The sequence below is a fragment of the Pseudorasbora parva genome, chromosome 14, assembly GCF_024679245.1.
Source record: "Pseudorasbora parva isolate DD20220531a chromosome 14, ASM2467924v1, whole genome shotgun sequence".
Classification (NCBI taxonomy): Eukaryota; Metazoa; Chordata; class Actinopteri; order Cypriniformes; family Gobionidae; genus Pseudorasbora; species Pseudorasbora parva.
Window position 1 is genome coordinate 21,668,876 of NC_090185.1, and position 16,633 is coordinate 21,685,508.

At 38.1% G+C, this 16,633-nt stretch overlaps 1 protein-coding gene across 1 annotated transcript in view; it reads right to left on the reverse strand.

Moving 5' to 3' along the window:
* Window positions 1-2,237: 2,237 nt before the first annotated feature.
* ncanb (neurocan b) overlaps window positions 2,238-16,633 on the reverse strand; it is a 142,931-nt gene continuing 128,535 nt past the window's right edge. The window contains exons 11-15 of the mRNA XM_067415880.1: window positions 12,642-12,800; window positions 9,724-9,806; window positions 9,208-9,352; window positions 2,954-3,136; window positions 2,238-2,863 (exon numbers count right to left, since the gene is read on the reverse strand). Coding sequence (XP_067271981.1) covers window positions 2,745-2,863; window positions 2,954-3,136; window positions 9,208-9,352; window positions 9,724-9,806; window positions 12,642-12,800 — 689 coding nt within the window. The 3' untranslated portion in view covers window positions 2,238-2,744. The remainder of the gene's footprint in view (window positions 2,864-2,953; window positions 3,137-9,207; window positions 9,353-9,723; window positions 9,807-12,641; window positions 12,801-16,633) is intronic.

Here is a 16,633-nt window from a genome sequence, read left to right on the forward strand (position 1 = left end):
AAAATGTTTATTATTTCATTAAACTGGGGTGAAATGTGACTTAGGTTTTCCTGAAATTTACCCATTAATGCACATTCTTCTGCCTTTGACTTAACTTCAAAATGTAAAAAACCCCCAGCTTTTTCAAAATTAAAATCATCCTTTTCTTGAAGTCAATTGCTTCTTTATCTACCCCCACCCCCCAAAAGGGCAATAACCGCAACATTAATTAAGCTTGCTTGTTAAAAAAAAAAAAAGATTAATTGTCCAGATATTCAGACTATTGGCTTTTCACAGTCTCTGAAGTTTGGTCTATTTCATTAAAAAAGGTGGCTTAAGGTAGAGAAGAGAAGATGAGGGAGCAGTGACATTAAAAAGAAGTTGGCAAAGACCTGCCTGGGCTACAATTGCAAACTCATGGGAAAATTGAGAGAGGAACAGTGAGAGATAAGCAAAAATCTCGGCGTTAGAAAAAAATGCACTTTAAAATAAAGAGACTGCCCTTTTTTTAAGGTAAGGAGGATGGCTGAGAGGCTAGAGAATAAGGAGCAGTCCTCATTTTTGAGTCAGCTGTCGCAGTACTCTTTGAAAAACAGGACACGCACCTGGTAGGAAAGAAAAAAAAATGTCCGTTTCAAAACCCACAGTGAGCCCAGACCACATCTTTCGCTCTGAGGAGAACAGAAGGCCAAATGCTGTTTCTCAACTGGCATTCTTTTGCATGAACCTTCCCTTTTTAACCTCTTGATCTTCAGTGCTGGAGGTATCCCTGCCTCTGAAATTTACCCATGAGCACTGTTAACATCTAACCTGTATGTGTTATCGCACCATCTGGATTCTTTGTTTTCGTTCTCACCCCACCCATGGGAATCCATCCTTATTTTATTTCTTCCCCAACACCAAGAACACTCGGTGCTACACCAAGAAGCTAATTACGGACGTAGCGCTCGACCCCCGAGGCTGTTAAAAGTACCTTGTCAGTGGCTCAGTTTGATGTGCCGTATATGTAGCCAAGTGCAATTAAGACTGGCGAGTTGAACCTCTCTTTCCGTCTTTCTAATCCTCTCTCTTTTTCTTGCCGACAGGCTCTGACAGGACAATTTCTCCTCTGTGGGTGAGAAAGTAGGAGATCATGACACAGACTATCAATAACAGACGGAGAGACCACTAGTTTTACAGTGGCATATTTTATCTAATTCTTGTCAAGTCAATATCTGTAAAAGATAGGAAACCTTCAGTCGAGGGTTGAAATGTATCTGTTAAGGGCTGTTTAAGGACTTCCTATAATAATTTAACCCCGAAAATGTCAGTCATTTATTTACCCTCATGGTTTTCCAAACCCATATTACATTTTTTTTGTCTGTGGAGCAGATACAAAGAAGATACTTTGCAGAGAGTCCAAGCGGCTCTTTTCCATACAATAAAATGAATGTAGACCACTGTAAAATCCAACAGTTGCTCTCACTTTTTAGTTAACTTTACTTAATGTCCAATCATTTGTTGAACTTACTTAAAACTATTTAGTAATCTGTACTGTTTGCATGCTTTGCCTACATTATTCAGAAAACCCAAGTTAACATTACTTGACTGGTTTTGAGTATCATTTTGCAAAGCAACAAATCAAACAAAACAATAAACAGGCAGGGCAAAAGGTTTTTGAGGCGGGCCAATTCTTCATAGGCTTTTCACTTATTTCCTCCACTTCTGAAGTTATCTTTCTCCTTAGTTGCAATCACTTATTTTCCAAAGTCATCTTGAATGTTTTTGTCAATGCAATAAAATGTTAATAAATTAATGTAGATTTCCTAAAATGTCTCACCATTATGGTGATCAGTGTTCCGTGTTTCAGTGATCAGTGTTTCAAAGTAAAATTTGTTCTACAGTGCAGCTCCTAAAATGATGAAAAGCACTGTAAAAGTGATCATTAAAGTGGTTTGTATGGCTATTTGTGTTTCATATTCTTCTTATGAATGTATTCAGTAAGTTTGCATGAGGAAAATGTGAAATTTAAATGATTATTTGCAGAGAACTCCACCAACAAGAAATCTTGTTTGTCATCAAGCTGCCAGATTTGGCTGCAAATATCATGTTGCTGTAAAAGATACAAATGAGGGGAGATTAATGATATTGGTTATATATATACTCACATTGGATCAATCAATTTTGTGTTTAAATGTGCTTTATAAATAAATGTTGTTGTTGTATCTCTTTGCATTTTAACGCAGGAAATAAAGTCAGACGGGTTTAGCACAACAGGGTTATTTTTGCGTGAATTGCAGTTTACGTGCTGAAAAACAGGATGAGCACCACTCCTCTCAACCCAAAACACATCAATACTCAGAAATACTGTATAAATTAGGTTAATGTCTTACAAAGAGCAAACCAACATCAAAACGGTCAAGAATGCATACAAAGCCTTTCCTGGCCATTTTGATGTGATCCTGCATTTTGAAAAGAAATACAATATTTACATGTAGTACCAACTCTCCCGCTCAATTAATGCTTATGTAAAAATACATAAACAGTTACCTAGAGTGTTTTCTACATTGAAAGTATGAAAGAACTTTCCTCACTAAAATGAGATGGAACATTAACGGATAAAGAGACGGAAAAGTAAAACTGTTGTAGTCCTTGTGAGGTCCAGCAGAGCCCCCTCTGATCATAATGGGGGTAGACTGACCCAGACGAGAAGGGGGAAAAGGTGAAAGGCCGTCGGATATCAAAGATAAGGAGGTTTAGGCGAAAGGCTGGTGGGGATTATTTGGTTAGAAATGGCCATGACCCTCCTGTTGACCTCGATGACCTCCTGAACCGTGCCTCTTGTGCTTTCTGCGCTCGTGGTGGGACTTGTGGTGGTGGCGTCTGTAGCGGTGAGATCTCCGCGCTGAGAATACAAGAAAAGAGTCAAGTGTGAATGAATCTGCCAATTCGGTTCTTGATATTGAGATTTAGCTAATTAAGTCTGGACACTCACACTTTGTACAGATAATCTTGGGTCGGTCCCATTTGCCGTTGGCACGACACTTGGTGGTGGGGATGTGGCGCTGGAGGAAACCGTCACCGCACTGGTAACGCACCACAGAGTGTATGTCGTAGTGCGAACGCTTACGCCCAACCAGGAAAGCGTTGTCCACAGTGGGCGGAGCCCCACATAGTACTGTAAAAAGACAATGATGTAGGATTACGAAAACATACATTTTTTATTTATTTTGCAATTCAGATTAAAAATGTTGTGTTTTAAAAACGTAAATAATAATAAATTCATCAAAAAATGTAAATAACTTAAAATTTGAATACAAATTCAACATATTAATAATAATAAATCAATTATTTATAATTAATAAATTATTAAAAATTGCATATAAAATAACTGTAATAAAGTAATACACATTATAAAAATAATATTAAGTAATGCATCCATAGTCCATTGTGTCATTGTAAATGATTGTGACTCTTATTGCAAATAATAAAAGAATATAACAAATGTAATAATAATAATTAAAAATAAATAAATCCCAAGACACCTGTCACATGAATCCTACTTTTAAATATATAATGAATTCCCGATGAATAAGTCCCACCAAACATTTTTTGGATATCAGTTTAACTGCCTCATTACAGAGGTAAAAATGTTTAAGATTTATATCTTGACAAATCAAAGGTGGAATATGAAAAAAATAGAATTCCATTTCCTGCTGTATTCTTATTCAACCCTAAAACACCACACCGCAGTGACATAAGCATCTACAGCAGTGCCTCACACAGTGACATTTAACTAATTAAACAGGTTTAAAGAGCTGGTTTCCCTGCAGTTCCTTTTACTTTCATTAGGTGGCACCCTCGGAGTTAAACCTCAGTGTATCACTGGAGCAAAGATGCAAGCTGCAGCAAGTCGGCCTGTTATTTTGTAGCAGTGGGCCAGTAAACACCACAGGGATCCAATCAGGGCGCAGGCACAAACAATTAGCCTGTGGTATACAGCCCCCCCATATTCACACTCTGAACAGCAAAGCTATAATCCAAGGCTGCCCGCTATAATCACCTCAGCTTATTCATTTGGAGGGAAACATCATAAAGCTGACCTGTGATTTGAGTGTTTAATGTCTTCCCTCCGGCAGACTTTATGGCCTTGGCACTTTAGTTTTTTTGCCTTTCACGTAAGATTTTCTTTATCAAATGCTCCAGAGCAGTCGTGCCATTAACCTCTGTGAATCAAATCAATTCTGGCAAGGAACTGCAGGTTATCTGTAGCTGAGTACGGGCAGGAATTGCCAGCTAATCAGTGATGGTATGAGCTGGAATTGATCTGGGAAGTCAGCGGCTGGTTGTAAGCTTGATGAGTTTTGTTGTATGCCTTTTTCAGGTGATGGTGGGTGGGGGTGGGGGTGGGGCTTCTTTGTCTGGAAAGAAAGCGATGTGACCTTCTGGGTAGCAGGCAAATGTCACTTAAAAAACTTACTCCGGCACCAAGCAACCGTCCTCGACCCACACAAGCCCAACTTCGATTCAGCAATAAATCATAAATAAATAATAGACCATAAAATCAATACTCAATTCTGGACACACTGTACACTCAGATACAGTGGACTCAAAAAGTATTTGGACAACTAAGCCATGCTTAAAAATGTATGAATGTCTTTTTTTGTAATATTTATTATATATTTTATATATTTCTTTTTTTATGACTAGCTAACAAAATGTACAAAAAATATTTTAAATATAAATTTGATGGAAGACCTTGATGGAAGATTGCATCCACACATTAAATAAATTCATGTTCAAGTAAAATAATCAATAAATACATTTGAACTAATATTATATATTCGCCTTACTTTTGAATTATACTGTATGCGGCAGGCATTTGAAGTGATTGACAATCTCACTTTTGTGTTCACCTGCAAGTTGAAACATTTTTACAGATGAAAAAGGAAAGCGGTTTATCGCAGTGCTATCATATTGACCAGCCTGAGCAGAATGCCCGAGGATGCATCACACCTCATTCATCCAAATATCAAAACTGGCAGGGAAAAGTCAAGGTGATTCAATAACACAGGCATAGATAGGGGTTCTTCGACTGAGTCAGCATCACACTGGGACCTGTGCTGAACACTTTGGATTCAGGCATCTTTACCTCCAGCAAAATCTGTAGCTCAGCATAAAAACTATTACAACAAGAAAGAAGCATACGGGCAGTAGGTCTGTTTAAAGCACATATCTCATGAGTTAATACCATGCATTGCTTCTCTACGCTCTTCTTAAGGGATTCTATTATTGTATTAAGGCTTTGCCGGAGGGATTGCATGATCAATAGTGGTGACAGTTTGAATGATAGAATGACTGGGGGAGGGCTGATGGACAAAAAGGGACAGCGAGGCAGGTGGTGGGGGTGGTTAAAAAGGTTTCCCAGGTGGTCTTGCAAATGACAGCTGGCTAGGCTGTGTATGTGTGCCAGCAACATTACTATTTGCTCAAAATTGAACAAGCACACCATCGATTAAAATCAGTGGCTACTGCCCAGAGTAACCCCTGAGCATACCATTACAATACCCATGCTAATGTATATGTGTATTTGAAGATTTTCTGATAACTTATTAGCTTTCGTCCAGTCTGTTTGCCTTAGCAAGATTAAAAGATACACTTTGGGTTCACAAGGGCCAACTGGAGAACAGGTCCATCAGAGGACGCAACTCAGAAGTCCCAAGCCAATAAGACTTGCTTCACTTAAAAATGTATATTAAAGGTAGGGTAGGTAGGAATGATTTAAACACTTTTGTCCAAATTTGTTTAAACTTTCTTTATATAGCAATACATAATTAAAATGTAAGTACTCTGAAAAAGAGAGTATAAAAATCAAGTGACTCTAGACTTTTTAATCTGCAATAAACACTGCTCATTATTTTCGTTCGGGACGAAACAAATGATTGGCTTGGGCGACTGTCACTCTCTCTCGCTACCATGGCGACCACCGCTTTCGCTACAGGTTATGCCCACACATGCGCGCACCCCTAGGAAGAGCAAAGCATTCAAAATGCAAGGTGCCGGGTTTTGCAGTCAGCGAAGGCAAACAATGCAAAAAAAAGGAAGACAGTAGGCCTACATGTACAATGCACAAGAAGTCTTTGGATAAACAAAGAAATCAAACGCGAGTAAATATCAGCGTGGCTTTCCAACGATGTCGAGAACTGGGGGATCTCAAGAGGCTGAAAAAGGACTAATTGATGGCTGTATTTCTGCTGGACAGGTAATCTTTCATTTTGATTATACATTTTTTCGGTTTATGTTTTCATGAAGCATGTATCACTAGGACATGTAGCTGCCTAATAAAGCATAACATTACTTAGCATAAAGTTACAATATTATACACTTCGCCATTAGTAGAGCTGATAAATACTCAATATGCTTAGCTCAAGTTGATCGCTGTCATGTTGAATTTCGCAAAATTTAACTTTAGATAACAAAATGCCTGTGTAAGCTAGTACACCGCATCCAGGAACTTTTTTTTAGAACTAAGTTAGCTTTAGCTGCTACTGATCAACAATGCTTTCATAATGGAAACTCTTACATGCAAAACAGTATATGTTATGAATCTTACACGAAATTCATCTTCATCACAGTATAACTGATGTTATTGGAATAACGTATCGATGCTACCTGTTTTTAGCTTTGCCTTATAAATATAACTAGCTCGTTACCGAATCAAACAAAAATATATTTAAAACTTTACCAGTACCGGTATTCTAGCTTGATAGTGAGTACTAAAAGACATTTTATGTGTTTATATTCATACTGATAAAGTTAGATGTTTTATTACATGTGATTCTGAGATGATGTCACTACATCCACACTGCTCATTTGAGGTAAATAATGCATCTTCCAGCTGAGCGGTCGGTGAGGCACGTTCATGTGTTTTGGGGGCGTGGCTTTGGAAAGAGCCCAGAAGGGAGAAGGTGGAGTGAATGGAAATAATGAGCTGTCTTTAAAACAATCGTGAGAGGTCTACAGACATTCAAATTTTATACTTTCTTTTTTAGAGTACTTACATTTTATTTATGTATTGATATATAAAGAACGTTTAAACAAATTTGAAAAAAAAAAGTAACCAATTAACCAATTCTTACCTACCCTACCTTTAAATGTAACATTTTATATGATTATGGATTTTAATTCAATATTTAGTTTAAATTATAGATATTTAAGTTAAACATTTAATCTGAGATCTGACTGAAATCCTAATATTCAATTTATGGTGTTGTTTTTGGAGATTTTTCAGTAGTAAGTTTTTATTAAGTGGCAAGTAAGCCTACAACATAAGCTCAAAAACATTTTTAATAATGAATTGAGTGTTAAATTATGGAACGGAGGTCAGAATTTCAATTGGAAGTGCGAAACGTGTGTTTTTTCTTGGCTCTCCAGAGTAGGTCCATCATGGTCTGGAGCTCTTGAGAGAGATTCTCTGATGGACCTTTTCTCCGGTTGGCCCTCCTGAACCAGAGGTGCCTCTTTAAATCTAGCTAGGGCAGACGGACCCGATGGATTCCACACCCTCAGTCTGCTTCATATGTAAATGACCAGATAAAACAAGTCTAATGAGTCCATAGTGGTGTGGGTGAAGCAGATTGCATAAGAGCTAGACAGCTAAAAGTGACTGAAGAGAACCAGTCATGTCCGTCATGTCATGATTGAGGCTTTGAACACGCGGCCCTCCTGAGGACCCACCATCACATCATCAGAACAAAATGACTGACAGTTACTGCTGAGGTCCTTGCCTGATGGCAAAAGACGTGAGAGGAATTGGTGAAGAAGGAACTGCAGAAAATAAAGCCATTCAAACTGACATAAAAATAAAAATAAGAAGGGGAAGGGAATGAATTTGGAATAAGGGATATTGTTACATATAGTTCCCCCAAAAATGAAAATTCTGTCTTCATTTACTTAACCTTATGTTGTTCCAAACCAGTATGAGTGTGTAACACACACACAAATATATATTTTAAAGAAGGATGGTAACCAGACAGTTTCGGTTTCCATTGACTTCCATTGTTGTTGTTTTAAACAGTTTGGTTACCAGCATTCTTTAAAGTCCCAGTGAACCGGAAGTAGCGAGTGGGTTTTCTTCAGTCCTGTGACGTTTTTCCAAGTGAAACGGAATAATAAACAGAGGGCAGGGTTTAACCTCAGTGCTCCTCCTCTCCATCGATCGCTCAGCAGACTAACAGTAGGAGGCGAGTGTTTACGCATTTTAAAACCTAAGTCGTCAATCTGAGAAGGAACACTGTTTCCTGACCAGAAGTACACTTCTCAGATTTTAAGTAAAGATTACTGCCACAAACAATTTTTTCCTGTGTATTAACTTGAACGGATGAATTGTTTACCCAAAGACTTGTAATATCTGCTAACAAAGTAAACAGGGTCGATTTATCTTCTCTGATGCTCCAAAGAACAAAGTAAGACACACAGGCTTGAAATGACATAGGGGTGAGTAAATAATGACAGAATTTTTATGTTTTGTAGAGCTATCCCTTAAAGATTTCAAGCTTTAGATGACGAGGAGAGAAGTGCGATATTCTTTCATCGTCATATCCCTAACACGCCAGTGGGCGGGGTCAAAGTTGCAATGATGAAAGTAGGAGCACAGATAGGCACATTCCACAATAAGTCGTTCACTGGGTGTGGTTACAATAAAAGCTTTTTTTTTTTAGACTAACAAGGATGTTTTCAGCCCAGAAACTTACAGGATACTTTAAAAAGGACACACAATTATGTAAAAGTATCATAAAAGTGGTGGATATGACTATATTTCTATAACTATTGTTCAAGTCTTTTGAGTCGGATCTTTTTTAATGAATCATTGATCCACACAAATGGATCAATGATTCATTATCACACAGTCTGAATAAAGTCAAATGGGTTTTGAATGACATAAGAGAACTATCCTTTACAGAAGCAGAATGGATTTCAATCTTCATGAGGAACATCTCATTAAGAACATGATGTGTGAATTAAGTTAACAAAAGGAGGTCAGCAATGAAAAAACAGTACAGTGAGGTATAATGCAAGGCGTTGTCCTCTTTTCCAAAACCTCTCTCTCTCTCTCTCTCTCTCTCTCTCTCTCTCTCTCTCTCTCTCCCTCTCCCTCTCCCTCTCTCTCTCTCTCTCTCTCTCTCTCTCTCTCTCTCTCTCTCTCTCTCTCTCTCTCTCTCTCTCTCACACACACACACACACATTCACCTGTGCCTTTCTTGCAGATGTAGGGCAGGTTGTAGTTGCAGGGCACATCGTTCCATTTGCCGTTCTCATGGGCGATCATCACCACGCAGTCCTCTCCGCCCGCAAAGAAATTATCCGGCTGGTTCTCCCTCCAGTTCTCATATTGCTGGAGGAGGAATGGGGATATTTCAGGGCTAAATCCAATCCCCTGGCTTTACTAGGTATTTAGTGTACCTTCTTACATATCTGTTGCATTACAAATGGGGTTTTACATCTAATGGGTCTGGTATAATATATTATATAAACTTGTTTGGTAACTAAATGGTTTGAAAACTTTATAGAGAGACTTGTGCTTCCATTTGTATAATCTATCTGACCATACTGCCTGTATTATCATACTCTTATTAGTCTAAAAGTGATTATTTGTACTGTATGTTCTGATATTTGTATCCTGATGCAATTTGTGTTTTTTAAATATATGAATAAAAATATATATAGCAAATTTGATTTCTTTTATGTATTTTGTGCTAGTCTCACCAGATCCATGTTATCGGTCCACTGGAAGTCGTCTTCCACCATCCTGTCATTCAGACCAATCCATGTGTTCTCATGGCTCATTCCTGTTTTAAAAGTACAAATATTTCAAATTATTATTATTTTTTATTATATGACTATATTTTAAACTATGGAGCGGAGGTCAGGATTTCAATTGGAAGTGAAAAAGCGTGTTTTACTGAGCAATTCTGTCATGCTCCCTTGAGAGGGCTTCTCTAATAGACCTGTTCTCCGGTTGGTCCTTGTGAACCCGAGGTGTCTCTTTAAATCTAGCTAGGGCAGAAGGACCCAATGGATTCCATACCCTCTATCTGCTTCATATACGAATGACCAAATGAAACAAGTCTAATGTGTTAAAAGCACAAAACATTACAAATTATATTTTTTTCTATTAAAAACATTCTATATTTTCTGCTTTCATTTAGAAGTTTTTACTTTCTAGGACAACAGCACATATTTTAAACACTTCTTTCCCCACATATTTAATAGAAAGACTTAAATGTATACCATGTATAATGTACAACCTGGAAGACCACTAAAAAGAGGTTAATACCAGGTGTAAATAGGGTCTTAGTGTCATAAAGGTGGTAATGCTTCCCCTTTAAGTTGTAGTCTGCTTTATGTCTCCTACAGGGCCACTGGGAGCCAAGCGACGATGTTATCACAATCACAATTCAAGCTCAAGCCAGAAGCCATCAGATCGTCCCCAAGATGCATTTGTGAGGATTTTTTTTTGGTCGGGGTGTAATGGAATTTCAATCATGGTGTTACTGATTAACATCATTACAGGGCCCATTAATCTTCCTAATGGCTGTGCCCCCTTTATTGCAGAGGTGGAGATGTCCATTTTCAAGGCGATTAAACACACTTTTTTGGTGAGCGCTGTGGCTCTGTGAGCAGACAGCATGCTGTGAGGGGCCACAGCGAGCGTCATTACGCTGGATTTAGGTTCGACCAGGGGCGGTAGACATAATGCAATCTGTGCCATGCGGGAGGTCAGCAGTCCTGTCTCTTATCTTAGTTATGTGGCTAGCTATTAATGAATCTAGGCTATGCAAATGGTTTTAGTCAAAGCTAATTGGGTAAAACAAACAGAGTTTAGCCAGAGTTGCCAACTGTTTTATAACCTATAAAAAATAGGGTTCCACAGAATATAGACTTTAATAATTGTGTTCCTGAAAAGTGTGATTTTTAAATGAATTTTCCTTAGGGATTTACGAAGAGAACCACAACATTATAAACTTTGTTTTGAAAAAAAAAAAAAGTATTTGAAAACCTGACAAAGACAACACAGTGTACTTATGAGCGAATAAGAGAAATAACTAAATATTTTCAATATATTGCAAGTAGTTTGAGAGAAGATTCAGAGTGCTTCATCAAAGAGGGCATAATTATTCTTCATAATACTTTTGGCAGAATAATGGATAATATTTTCTACCTGTAATTTCGTTGTTAAAGGTCCCGTTCTTCGCGATTCCATCTTTCAAACTTTTGTTAGTGTGTAATGTTGCTGTGAGAGCATAAATAATAACTGTAAAATTAAAAAGCTCAAAGTTCAATGCCAAGCGATATATTTATTTAACAGAAGTTCCCTTTCAAAGCCTACAGCGAACGGTTTGGACTTCACCCCTGCACTTCCTTCAGGAATGACGTCACTAGAAAGTTTTTTTTTATTTTTTTAATTTTTTTTATTAGAACCGTTTGTTTACTAACCCTCCGTCCACAAAAACACACAAAATGGGCGTGGTCTTGTTGCTCTCCCACGTGGAGAAGAGCGCGCATTCAGCGCTTGCATCTCCCCATTCTGGTAAGAGGCGGGATCTTTCCGGGCAAAGTGCGCTAAGCTGCTGTCCAATCACAACACGGGAAGCGCTGGCCCAATCAGAACTGGTTACGTTTTTCTGAAGAAGGGACTTCATAGAACAAGGAAATCATCAGGCCGTTCTTAGGACAGAGGAAACAGCGCTGTACAGATAAGTCAATTGTGTGAAAAATACTGTTTTTTTACACGCGAAACATAAACTCATTGTAGAAGCTAAATCTAATACAAGCTACTGAGGTGTTTTGGTCCCGGAGAAACTAGGTTGACTCACTTGGCGTTACGTTGTTTCTAGTTCATCCATAAACACAAGAAAAGCCATTCTTTCTTTGCATCCGATCACCGCTTTATTGTGGCTCGCCAACTCCAAACACCGTCAATAAATCTCATTGTGTACAGTTCATTTAATACAAAAGCGTGTCCTTAAATGTTCCCCGCTATTGCGGTCAAAACCTTTTTGCCCTTCCGGGTCAAAACACCTGGCTTCCATCATAAAGGAAGCACACCTATATACAGCAATAGTGTACCAACAGCGCCACTCTGTGGTCAACACAAGAACATCTTATTTTGGCTCCTACACTCATGTTATATTGTACACTGTAAACATTCGAAAACACGCAAAGAGCGGGACCTTTAAACATGATTAATAAAAATAAAGTTGTAATAATGTGGGCTGACAACTTCAACAACAGCATAAACATCAATTAACAATCTTGTTGTCCACAGTAGGTCTGCCTGACTTTAATAAGTTATTATTAAAAAACAATTCCCCTTGTTTTTGAACCCGACTGTTGCACTTTGTTGATAGAAATTTGAAATTCACGTGACACTGAAGACTGGAGTAATGATGCTGAAAATCACTGGAATAAATTACATTTTAAAAATGTATTATTATAAGTTATTTTAAATTAAATTAAATAACATTTGACAATATTAAAAATGTTACTGTATTTTTCATTACATCCATGCATTCTTTTTAAGTGTTCTTTTGAACGGTATAGTGTTTATTTTTAGAAGTACACTAGCATATTGAACCTGCAGAACTTTATTTGTGCATTGTTTACATTGAGCAGATACTGACCATTAATGAAGTCCTGCTCTTGCGTGGAGTGGATACTGGCCAGGTGCCCGCTGTGCTCTCTGCAGTCCTTCTCAGCGTCCTCCCATGTGTGTCTACGGGTAAAGTACCTGTAGCAGTGGCCGTGAAACTTCCTCCAGTTGTGCTCGCAACCCTCAGTATCTGCGTTGAGAGAGAAAGAGTGCGTGAGGTACAGAGTATGAGACATTAGCAAATGCATCTAGTTAGTATTTTTCATCATAATTAGCATAACAATGTGAGGGAAAGTTTAACTGAATGAAAGATTAGCATGAATTTGATTTGTCATGGTGTATAAAAAGGCCATTCAGCAATAATCTCACACAAAGCTATATGCTAGCCTACTTTAGCGCTGAACTTTAGCTCCTCTGAAGTGACACATCCATGCGTTTTATTTGCTCCTCTTTGTTGTGTCACTCTAATCCATGGCTGTGAGCATAAGCAGTTTAGCATTAGCAAAAACACGTCTTAATCTATTCAAACGACAACAATCTAGAGAAATGTCTTCTGCTGCTAAGTTCAACGGCTAATTAAGCCCTGTCACATCCTTGTCAGAACTGCCTCTTTCTAACCCTCCGGGACTCTACCGCATCTGGCCACACGACAGAAACAGAAAATCACATAACAGAAAATCTGTACTTTTCTGAGCGCGTGTGGCTTTGTTCATTTGTGTATGTGTTTGAGGGTGAAGGTTTTAGCCATCCCAGACTCCCCATTTCATGAAGCCCCAAGCATTTTGCTGCCTTTTTTACTCCTAGCAAATTCAAAGCGACGTTGGTAAATTGGCTGCCGCAAATTGGCCCGTATGGGCCTCTCTGTTTAGCATGCAGATGGGTGTGAGAGCTGCCTGAACACGGGGTAGAGGAACAGAATGTACCACAAAAAGTATTTAAGGTGTCACGACCGCTGCAGTCGCCATGGGTCTACGTGTCCGAGATGTTAACGCCAACTGTCAATCACATTACTTACTTATTGTCTTGATCAGAATGAAAATGTAACTATAATTTTTTTCCCCATTACACACTATCCTAGTTGGTGCTGGTAAACTAGAATAGGTTTCTTTTGGTAAAGCTGGTCAAAGTAATCAATTTGACGCTGCAGACCAATGTCAGTGTATCCAAAATGTACACTTACTATATATATATATATATATATATATATATATATATATATATATATATATATATATATATATATATATATATATATATATATATATATATATATATATATACAAACACATATAAACAAACTCTTTCATTTTGGCATGTCTTGTTTTGCACCCCTTGTTTGCATTCCCTGAATACCACTAATTCAAGAGATACAGACCTAAACTTTTAGGGCAGTCCCATTTAACCTAAATCGGAGAGAGCTAGCTTGAAACTAACGTGTAAGAAAATACTGCCCAGAACAAAAAATTCTCTCTCATACATTTTGGCATTTAAGTGGCTTTCTGTTCTCTAGGGAGAAAAACAGACTGGCTGCTCTTTCATTGCTGCTGAGGCTGGAACAGAGACAACACACAAGTTTTCCAAAGGAGGATAAACAATATTAGCTAATCTATAAGGCAAGAGCTTTCCAAAGGAGGATGAACAGTGTTAGCTAATCTATAAGGCAAGAGCTAATCTTTAATGTTACAATAATTCTCAACTGGTGGGTCGCCGGTCTGATAGCAGGGGAAAAACAATGCTAAATGTGAATTTAAATGCATTTCTTGTGTGTATCCAAGTTATGTCAACTGTGAGAATGAAAATAGAGAGCAGTAAGTTGAGCATTCCAATTTGATCAGTCCAAGAAACCGGAACCACACTGCGTACAAGCTTCCGGATCCATTCAGGACATTTGACAGTGTATTGTAATACAGTGGGAACGTGTCCAAATTGGTGCGCTCCAGCTGAGGCTCCTCTCTTATCTCCAGTCGCAGGAAGAATAGAGATGCTGGGGGCATTACAAGTCACCGTTGGCATACCTTGGCACCTGGCCGGAATTAGGAATGGGCGTTTGTCACCAGTCCTCCACCTGAAAGCCTTCGCCCCAAAGCCTCGTGGGAGTTGCAATCCTTTGAAGAAAGCAGCCTGACAGTGTTCAAAGCAAATGATATTGCTCACGGCAGACTTTGCTTTTATATCCTGCGCTCATTAAACCAGTCCTACAGCAAATATTTGCAAAAAGAGACACATGGAAAAGCGGCAGAGCGAGTCCTTGTTCATTTTCTTCTTCGAGAGGCTCAACTGATGAACCAAAAATGTGTTGCAGGTCTTATAGGGTTGAGAATAACAGGGAAAAATGCTAAATGTTGATGTAAATTCTGTTGATGTAAAAGGCTGTGCAAAACAAAATAAAACTACTCAGACTATGATGGTCATGAACTGAGAAATAACATTTTCCTTGAGATTTTGAATTCAAGATGTCACACTATAAGAATATCTTAGAAGTTTCCGAACTGAAACACAGCTTTCATTGAAACTAAACCCAGTGAACGATTCATTGTGGAATGTGCCTATATTGGTGAAAGAGCGCCCCTGTAGAAGATCAACACCTACTTCATCATTGCAACATTGGCCCTGCTCGCTGGCGTGTTAGTGAGATGACAAGAAGAGACGAACAGACTAAAAATAACATTACCTTCCAAAGGATCCTAATGCTAGGAATGTGGTTATTTATTTTCAACAATGTGAGTGTCTCAGTTAAGCCTTATTTATTTGTATTTGGTACATTTCACTGTGGATTCGTTGGTAAATCATTTGCAATTTCGCTGCAGTTATGGACTCGACAGTAATGCCACAACATGCAAGTAACTGTGATAATTCTGATTTCTGATATGTAATGATTCATACAGTCAGACGTTCTTTGTCTATTTGTGAGTAAATCAAACCAGTTAACGGTCAACTCACATTGATTCTCTTAGTAGGATGAAAATAATCTGTTATTTAAACTCTGTTTTTAAATAATCTGTTATTTAAACGGTTATTTAAACTTTTATTTAAATTATATATAAAGCGATCTAAAATGCTTTCTTTACAATCGCAGAAGCTGTCAATCAAACACTGCGAGTTTATCAGTGACTGAGTTCTGACTCTTGCCAAAACTCCATTATAATAAATGAATCTCTTATTTACATTGTGTTTGCACTGTTAGTTATGACGAAATCATCCGTTAGCGGTGCAGAAATCAAGTTGTGATGATGAGATTGCTGCACTCAACAGATCGGTTACAATGCTCATCACTGCAACATTTCATGCCACAATCTAAATATAACGCCATAATCAACACTTTTCATGATTAGTTAATCTTGAGAGCTGTAATAGTAAAAATATTCTAGAAGTTTTTGAGAGAGTTACACTCGTATACTTGAGGCCCGTTCGCACCAAGAACAAGAACTATATTAGTGTCCACGCCAGCGGATGAAATCCTTCTGTTTATTCTAAGCACATGCCTGTCCGATGCTTTAAAAGCTTGAGCTTGTCACATCAGAATGGATTTTGATTGGGTGTCAATCAAATGTTTTTATCGTTCATCAGCTGTATAAAATCGGTCTGAAAATGATTCCAACGATATCGTTTCCCTATATATCATTAAAGCTGTGGTGTGAAATCTGCTAATTTTTAATATTGTGAACAATTTTGAAACTATATCTTTATCGTTATCTTTATAGCTATCGTCCTTGGTGTGAATGTGCCTTTAGTCATTTCATATGCAAAGATGTTAGCCAATCACAGCAGTGGGCGTTTACACTGAAGGCTCACAACAGACACGCCCCTTAAAACAGAGCGTTCAGAGCAGAGGGCTAAATCAGGGTAGGGAAAATGCCTTTTATTTCTAAATTTTTACAATTTTTTTTATGTAAAAATCATTTTGACATTAGAAGTGCACTCCAAGAAACAAAACAATGTAGCTGCTTGCCAACAGAGCTGTGGCACAATGTTGCTTTACCAGCCACAGTCCTGTTATTTAAAGACGAAAATAAATAACAAAAT